The sequence below is a fragment of the Pygoscelis adeliae genome, unplaced genomic scaffold (assembly GCF_000699105.1).
Source record: "Pygoscelis adeliae isolate BGI_AS28 unplaced genomic scaffold, ASM69910v1 Scaffold34, whole genome shotgun sequence".
In the NCBI taxonomy this organism is placed as follows: domain Eukaryota; kingdom Metazoa; phylum Chordata; class Aves; order Sphenisciformes; family Spheniscidae; genus Pygoscelis; species Pygoscelis adeliae.
This window is the reverse complement of record NW_008824658.1, coordinates 1,740,188-1,748,543: the sequence shown is the minus strand read 5'-3', so window position 1 is coordinate 1,748,543 and position 8,356 is coordinate 1,740,188. Positions and strand designations below refer to the sequence as shown.

The window sequence follows — 8,356 nt, the reverse complement described above, 5'->3', positions numbered from 1 at the left end:
AGCTGTGCCAGTGACCCACAGTTACGGGTGCTGTGGGAGCATCTTCAGCTGAGCAGATGGGTCCTTCCTGGTGCACTTTAAGGCCAACGGCTGCTCCAGGGGCAGAGCATCTCCCATCCCTCCTTCTCTGGCCCGGTTTCTGCATTTCAAATAGTGTCAGTGTCAAGGCTGGGAGAATGCTGGCTGTGCATCCCTGCTGGGGTTGCTGCTGGAGCAATAGGACTTTCTGAGCTGGCAGGGGGACAAGCAGGTGTCCTTGTCCCCTCTTACTGTAGCATGAATCAGACAGAGCCCAGCAAACCCCAATCATGCATTGTTCCGCTTCTCACTGGGGATGAGAGCAATGCAGCCACTTCAGCCCCATCTTCCTCCAAAATGGGCTGCTTTTCTGGCAGCACCCAGGGAGTCTGGAAAGCACTGTGTGGATGGCGGGAGCTGCAAGGAAAACATTCAGGCTGGCTTTGGGTCACATCCCCGGGGTGGTGCCTGTGGGGCAGCAGCACCCTCACTCCTGCTGCTTTCCTCTCCCGCAGATGCTGTGCTGGGGCTGCCTGCTCTCTGTTTCGAAGATGCTTTCCCGCAGAAAGCGAGTCCTGGCTGGCTCGGAGGGCTCCAGCCTTTGTCGCTGCCTCTCCACCATGGACCTCGTTGCCTTGGGAGTGGGCAGCACACTGGGGGCTGGCGTCTACGTCCTGGCAGGGGAAGTGGCTAAGACCAGCTCCGGCCCGAGCATCATCCTTTCTTTCCTGATTGCAGCCGTGGTGTCTGCTCTGGCAGGGCTGTGCTACGCCGAATTCGGGGCCCGCGTGCCCCTGGCCAGGTCTGCCTATCTCTACAGCTATGTGACAGTGGGCGAGCTGTGGGCGTTCCTCGCTGGGTGGAATCTGCTGCTGTCCTATGTCATCGGTATAAGGCCCTTTTGATCCCTCCACCTATGCTTTGCATCGGTGGCTTTGTTGGTATCATTCCCATGGGGCACGGGGCCACCATCGCTGCCCCAGCTGCCACCTCTCCCCAGGTACCGCCAGTGTTGCTCGGGCCTGGAGTGCTACCTTTGACCAGCTCCTTGGCAAGAAGTTGGGGAGGTTTTTGGGTGCTCACGCGGCCATGAGCTCTGTGGGTCTGGCAGAGCACCCGGATGCCTTTGCCGCTGGCCTGGTCGTCCTGCTGGCAGGTAGGATGCCTCCCCCCATGCCACCCTCCATCACATAGGATAAGCTCCTCACACCACCATGGGCTCTTTAGGATGGTGCTGACCTCTGAGGCTTTGCCATTTCCCTAAGCAAAGAATGGGGAATACAAGAGGAATCTGGGGAAATCTGCAGATTCTCCTGATTCTACCACTGTCCCCCCCTTTTCCACCCCCCCCCAGTAATGTCTACCCTGGGCCTGGTGTCATCCAGGGGGCTCGGCCATTTTGCTCTTTTTGTCCCCAGGACTTCTTTCCTTTGGAGTGAAGGAGTCCACCATGGTCAACAAAGCCTTCACAGCTCTCAATGTGCTTGTCCTGCTCTTCATCACAGTGAGCGGCTTCATCAAAGGCGACCTGAGCAACTGGAAGCTCGGAGAGGATGACCTGCCATGGGCAGCTGCCCATGAGGCTGGGTATGATGGGTGCCGCTCGCCCCCCATCAGAGGGCGATGGGGATGGCTGGGTCATCCCCCTAGTGCTTTATCCCAGGAAATCTCGCTTTCTCGCATTTCTCCCTGCCCTGTTGGCAATGCGTCAAAGAGCTGAAGTCCTAAGCCCTGCTGGGTTGATGCTGGAGGGGTGAGCAGGTTGGATGGGCTGTTCAGCCTGGCCCCATCCTGGGACCCCATTGCACTGATCCCTCTGCACTGCCTGACTCTTCCTCCTCCTCCCAGGAACCAGTCTGTGGCTGACAACATGACCAGTGCCTTTGGGGTGGGAGGCTTCATGCCCTATGGTTTCACTGGGACCTTGGCTGGAGCCTCTACCTGTTTCTATGCCTTTGTTGGATTTGACTGCATCGCTACCACGGGTAAGTGAGGCGGGGAGAGATGCCAGTGGGACCCTCCCCTGCAGGCTGGGGGGCCGTGGCAGTGATTCTCCCCGCAGCCCCGGGAGCTGGTGTAGGGCTGGGCTGGGAATGGGTGCATGCCTGGCTCTGTGCTGCAGCCGCTCTCTCCTGCCCTCTGTGCTCAGAGAAGGAACCATGTGGTATGACTGGGCTAATCCTGAAGCAGAGACAGTCCCTATCCCCGTAACCCTGGAGCCCAGGAGGTCTAGTGGTCCTTGCTAGAAGGCCTCTGTTTCCCCTCTTGTGGGGGGATACGGGATATGCTCTCCAGCCTGAGCTGGGCTCTTAGCTTGCCATGCACGTTAAATGAGCATCTGTTTTTACAGCTGAGCTTGTCCTCCCCAGGGGAAGAAGTGAGGGACCCGCAGAGATCCATCCCCATGGGCATCATCCTCTCCCTCCTTGTCTGCTTCCTGGCATACTTCGGGGTGTCTGCTGCCCTCACACTGATGATGCCCTACTACCTGCTAGACCCCATGAGCCCACTCCCAGCGGCTTTTGAATACATTGGCTGGAGCAGTGCAAAGCACGCTGTGGCTGTGGGGTCACTGTGTGCCCTGACGACCAGGTGAGGGGAGTCGTCTGATGGCAGCTCTGTGGCTCAGAGCAAGGTTGCACTGGAGCTATAACACATCCAGGAGCTATCCCCAACCCCTTCCTTCTGACTGCCCTGCTTGGCCAAAGTCCCTCAGACCTTCCTCACAAACCCTGTTGCTCCCACTCTGGCCCCTCCTGATCAAGGACAGCAACCAAACCCCTTGGCATGCCACTTCTAGTCCAAAGTTGGAGGAAGTGGTCAGGTGTTTGGTGGCACCGTGACCGCAGGAGCAGGCTGGGGTGTCTCAGCATGCACAGGACTCCCAGTGACCTGTGGACATCACTTCCTGATACTGTCCTGGACCTGATGGTGAGGGAGGTGCTGGTCTTGTCAGCCTGGTCTTGAGAAGGTTGTGGACCGTACAGATGAACAGGAGCTCCCTTGGCACCCAAGGAGGAGCAAAAGGCAGGATGGCACCTCCTGGATTCCTGCCCTCTTCTCCCCCATCTCCTTCCCTCTCTGCAGCCTCCTGGGCTCTATGTTCCCCATGCCACGGATCCTGTATGCTATGGCTCAAGACGGGCTCCTCTTCAAACCTCTGGCCAAAGTCAGTCGCCGTCAGTGCCCGGTCGTGGCAACACTGGTGTCTGGAGGAGTGGCAGGGGGGGGGGCAAATGGATTACCCCTTAACCTTGAGCAGGGCTTGGTGGATGTCCTCTTTCATCAGGACAACACAAACCCCCTAGCTTGCCAGTAGCTGTTTGAGCAATATCTCCCCATGCAAAGGGAGGTCTCCTTGCCGTGAGCAAGAGACTATTTGGCCATGATGCTGTCCCGGACACCAGTTCAGCCTCTCTGAGGTGGCGGGATGCTTTGCACCAGTGACCGAAGCATCACCAGCTCATTGAGGTGCTTGAGTCCTGTTGCAGTGGCTGTCGGGGGACCCAGGGGGCAGAGGGAGAGCATGGCTGAGATGGGCACAGCAGCAGTGTTACCAGCTCTGCTGGGAGGCTTAAAGGGCTTCTTGTCCCTCAGCTGTCCTGGCCCTCCTCTTTGATCTGAAAGCCCTGGTTGACATGATGTCCATCGGCACGCTGCTGGCCTACTCGCTGGTGGCTGGCTGTGTGTTGCTGCTCAGGTGAGGCTGCTGGGGACAGGGGATGGGGCTCACCCAGCTTCTGGTGTTGGCCATGCCTGGGGCAAGGCACTGGCCTTGGTGCACGCTCACGTGCCTTGATGTCCAATATCTGCTCCTCAGGTATCGGCCTGAACCCAGCGCTCAGGACACTCCTGCGGGGAAGGTCCCAGCTGTGCAGTTCTGGTGGGACGATCTCGTCTGTCCGCCCCCACGTCCCACCCCGCGTTCCTCTGCCACGGTGGCCTGGGCTCTGACAGCCGTAGGTATGCCCGGGAGTGATGGATGGGCTTTACGGGGAGCTGACGTGGGGGGACCCACGGGGGACATCGCTGCTGTAGCACAGGCTGGCAGCTTCCTGCTCGCTGAAAACCACTTGGCAGTGGGATGCAGGCAGGGCCTGCCTGGCTCCCTCCTGCCCTCTCCTGACTGCCGCACAGCTGGCTGCCACAGCCTTGGAAAACCTCCCACCCCTCTGCTTCCCAGGCTGGCTGGAGAGAAAAGCTAAACCCACCATGACAAGCCACCCAGCCCTGTCCCCTGGTTGTCCTTTGTACCCCCCGCCATGGCAGCCTTGGGTGCTGCACCCTGGGAGAGGGACAGGCTCAGCCCAGGAAAGTGCTGCCCTGACGCCCTGCCGTGGTCCCTCCACAGCCGCCCTGGTCTGCGCTGTGAGCTGGGCGAGCACAGCCAGGCTGCCTTGCCTCTGGGCCGGGGGTGCCTGGTGCATCGCCGCTCTGGCTCTGCCTCTCCTGGGGATCCTGGCGGCAGCTCTGCTCATCTGGAGGCAGCCTCAGAGCCGGGAGAGAGCATCCTTCATGGTGAGCACACAGCCCAGCCCTCGGGGACCGTCCCCAGGGAGAAGGACCTGGGGGATGGAGAGGAGGCAAGTGCCACAGCCCCTTGGAGAAAGGGTTACGTTGCACTGGGAGGTGTTCCCTCTGCTTTAGCTCAGGCAGACCTTTGCTGCATCCATGTTGAACAAAGTGCTGTTGGAGGCATCGGGCAGCTCATGGGGTTTTCCGTAGGGACCATGAGGGCTGTCTGGTTCTTCCCCCCATGTCTCGCAGGCCAAGGGGCCACCTCCTGCAGCCCCAACTGAGCCCAGTGCCTGCTACACAAATCAGAGCTGCTCTTCAGTAAAAAGATACCTGGTCTTGACACCATGGCTTGGTTTTGCTAGCGGTTTACTGCCTCCCCCCTCAAATCCTGCAGTACCTCCTGCCCCGGTGCAGGCCCTGTCAACCAAACCACCCTCCACGAGCATCCCCCTCCAGCACAGGCTGCAGTCCCAGATCAGGTCTCCGAGCCTGACAGCCAGGCTGGGCTTCCACTTGCCTGTCGGCAACTAGCCAAAGCAGCAAAGAACTGAATTCGGCTGTGAAACTCCTGCCTGTGGGCCAGCCAGTGCCTCCGGGCAAAGGCATGACCCCATTCCCTTGTGCTTGGTCCCTGCAGGTTCCCTGCCTGCCCTTCCTGCCGCTCCTCAGCATCACCATCAACAGCATCCTGATGGCCCGGCTCAGCGCGGCCGCCTGGCTGCGGTACCTGCTCTGGATGGCCATTGGTAAGCCCGGCCGCCTTCGAGGTCCCGGAGCCGGCAGCAACCTCCTTGGGTGAAGTATTGGTGGTTTGAGAGCCCGTGGCATTAATGCTGGCTGCAGAGCAGTGGTGGGCGGATGGAGGAGGGGTGCTGAACTTTAATGTGAAAGGGTGGCGGGAGCACCCTGTCCTCTGACATGCGGCCCAAAGGAATGGGAAGGGGTGAGCATTTGTAGTTGGGAGGGAAGGGAAGAGAGACACCCACCCCATTCTGCCCATACCCAGGTTTCCTCATTTACTTTGGCTACGGGATCCGGCACAGCGCTGAGAGCCGCCGGCCCGAAGGGGCAGCTCCCCGGGAGCCACCGGGAAGCATGGCCATGGGGGTGGCCCCGGAGCCTTGCGGGACGGCACGGTGCCCATCTGCTCCGGGGCAATAAAAGGAGATGGGCTGGTCCCTGAGTGCCTGGCTCCCTCCACCCTGTGCCTGGGGGGCAAAGAGGCCCCTTGGGCTGAAGGTCCCATCCCGCAGAGGGACACAGCCCTGCCACGACCTGCAGGAGCTGTTTTCTCCCGAGTCTGGTGAATCTCCCTAAGGAACCCGAATCCTCACGTCGAGCCCCCTGCTGAAGGAGTTTTGTTTGGAGAGGATAAAGCAGACAGGCGTTTTTGCTGTTGTTGGGTTGTGGTTTTGGTGGTTTTTTTGCCTTTGAAACCTCTCCCTGCAGCCCCCCAACTTCCCCTGTCCCCTCACCCACCCTGGCCCCTCAGCTGCTTACAGCGGAGTGGAGTGGAGGCTTCTCATGCTGCCCTGACCCTCCACGCTGCCTTGGCACCCTGAGGCAGGCAGGGCTGACGTGCCTGTCCCCCCATGACTGCCAAGGCACTGCCTGGGCTGGGCTTTTTCCTCCTTAGTGTGGGCAAGTCCTTTTCCGCACTCATTTATTCCTCCTCCTCAGTTCCCAGCACTCCCCCATCCCAGAGCCGGGCGCGTTCCTCCAGGTCGCATGCAGGATCTGCCTTCGGGGCAGTGGGACATGGTACCAGGTGCCCAGAGGAAGATGCCAGACCCCACCAGCCTCATCTCCCTTTGCCCAGAGATCCTGCCTCCTTCAACCCAGCTAGGCAGGATTTGCTGGGGCAGCAATCTGCCCCGTTTCCCCTGCTTTGCTGCTACAGCACCTGGTGCGTCCCCCCACATCCCTGAGGTTGCTGTGCAAAGCTGGAGGCTGCCCCACCACCCGTCCCCAGAGCCGTGGGGATGCATGGAGCAGTGGGTGCCCTGGGGGTACACTGCTCTTACACAACAGGCACCCCCATTTCTCTCAGTCTGTGCACCCCGTGGAGGTGCTCAGGTGAGAGCCAGACCGCGCATCCGTGTTGCCTTCTTGGCTGCCTTGTTCAGCCAATATTTTCCTGATAAGGATTGGCACAAAGGACGGATGCGGCTGTTGCAGTGGCCCTGCTGGCTTGGCTGGGCTGGGAGGGTTGGGGTCTGCCCTGTGCTGGGAGCCCATTGAAATGAATGAAACGAGGGAAGGAGCAGGAAAAGGGAGACCGGCACCGGGGGCCTCCTCTGGGGCTCCCTTGTTGTGGCTTGATGGTGCCTGCTCCCACCCCTCCCCGTTCCCCCCCTGCCCTAGGTGCAGAGCACGCGGCCCCGCTGTGAGATGCTCCTGCACCAGTCCCCAAAACCACTGACATGGGATTCTTGAGGCTGCCGCTTCTTACAGACTTGTAATTGTTACAGCCAGTAGCATGTTGGCCTGGTGCACACACATACACACACGCACGCACACTCCCCCCCGGCTAAACAGCCCCAGGGAAGGGACAGGCCAGTGACAGCCCCCAGAGCAGTGACCGTCCCACCACTCGTGTGCCCAGTGGAAAGTGCTTGCGTGCATCCAGCCCCGAGCCGTGGCCTTGCAGCCATGCTGGCAGCGTCTTCCTCGATGGGGATGTGCTGGCTCTATGTGACCTGCTGGCAGCCGCCGCTGAAGCCTGCTCCCCCTTGGGAGGATGCTCTGCTCCCCAAATGTGCACCTCCGGGCACGCAGCCTCTGCCCAGCTTTGGGGGAGAAGGTGGGGCTGGTGGTGCTGCTGATGGGCAGCGGGGACAAAGAGGGGTTGGCATCTGTGTGGCGGTCAGCGGGGGCACATCTGGGTCACGGGAGCAATCCCTGGGAGCTGTTTGCTGAAGACGGAGGAGGCGATGGGGAGAGGAGGGCATGGGTGGGATTCCTGCCTGGCCTCGCTCCCCAGGGAGCGAGGCAGGTCCTGGGCAGGGGAAGCCCTGCTTTCACTGGAAACGGCGGGAGTGGGTGGCAGCGGCTTGGAGCAGCCTGGCCAGGAGGCCGAGCCCCAAAATGGGACAGGTTGACATGGTCTATGGCAAGGGCAGTGCTGGAGATGGTAGATTTGCCTGGCTGCATCCATCCTTCCTGCCCTTTGCTGCCGCCCCGTGAAAGCCTCCGTGGCTCAGCCCTGGGCTTGGCCATGCAGGTCTCAGGCATGCTCCCCAGGGACTGAGGAATGCCTTAACGCCACCATGTCCCCAGCACCCTCCTCACCCTCCTGGTGCTCGTCCCCGTACCGTTCCAGTGACCGCCTCGTCTTCCTCACCTCCGTGCCCCCGGGCAGCACTGATGCTGGTTATGCTCAGAGTCAAGTGCCGGGTCGGATCCAGCCCAATGCACATCTGCATGTCCTGGCTGACCCCTTTTACCTCCAGAAAGGCCCCCCCAGCCTCCCACCAGAGGAAGGGGTGCAGGGATGGCACAGGGGGGTGGCCGGGGACCCCCTGCAGCCCCACACAGGCTGGGGAAAGGCAGGCGCAAGTGTCCTGTGAAATACTCCATCGCCCCGGTCGGATGGGGCCACCCCGAGGGCTCGGCTGCCCCGAGGGCCTGCCCTGGCAGCAGGGGCACTTGTGAGAGCAGTCCTGGGCTCCCACGACCGGAGGAAAGCCCCGACAGCCCCCCCCCCCCCCCCCGCGCGGGGGGGGGGGGGGGGGGGGGCCGCCGCCTGCCAGCCCCCTCTGCAGTTAGAAGCGTTGAGACACCCCCCCACCCCCACCCACCCACACCCACACACGCGCTT

At 61.2% G+C, this 8,356-nt stretch overlaps 1 protein-coding gene across 1 annotated transcript; it reads left to right on the top strand.

The window, feature by feature from the left end:
* Positions 1 to 569: 569 nt before the first annotated feature.
* LOC103915816 (low affinity cationic amino acid transporter 2-like) lies at positions 570 to 5,697 on the top strand. Its single transcript, XM_009322743.1, has 11 exons — positions 570 to 906; positions 1,019 to 1,174; positions 1,437 to 1,605; positions 1,867 to 2,003; positions 2,388 to 2,610; positions 3,106 to 3,225; positions 3,599 to 3,718; positions 3,839 to 3,981; positions 4,370 to 4,536; positions 5,174 to 5,282; positions 5,543 to 5,697. Exons 1-11 carry the CDS (start codon positions 570 to 572, stop codon positions 5,695 to 5,697), a joined length of 1,836 nt encoding a protein of 611 aa, XP_009321018.1.
* Positions 5,698 to 8,356: the final 2,659 nt, after the last annotated feature.

What these genes read in the sequence shown, in the direction of transcription:
- LOC103915816 (XM_009322743.1), top strand. Translation starts at nt 570, where the DNA reads ATGCTTTCCCGCAGAAAGCGAGTCCTGGCTGGCTCGGAGGGCTCCAGC. An exon ending in CCGGTCGTGGCAACACTGGT is followed by an intron (nt 3,226 to 3,598) that starts GTCTGGAGGAGT and finishes GGAGGCTTAAAG; the next exon opens with GGCTTCTTGTCCCTCAGCTG. An exon ending in GGCTGTGTGTTGCTGCTCAG is followed by an intron (nt 3,719 to 3,838) that starts GTGAGGCTGCTG and finishes TCTGCTCCTCAG; the next exon opens with GTATCGGCCTGAACCCAGCG.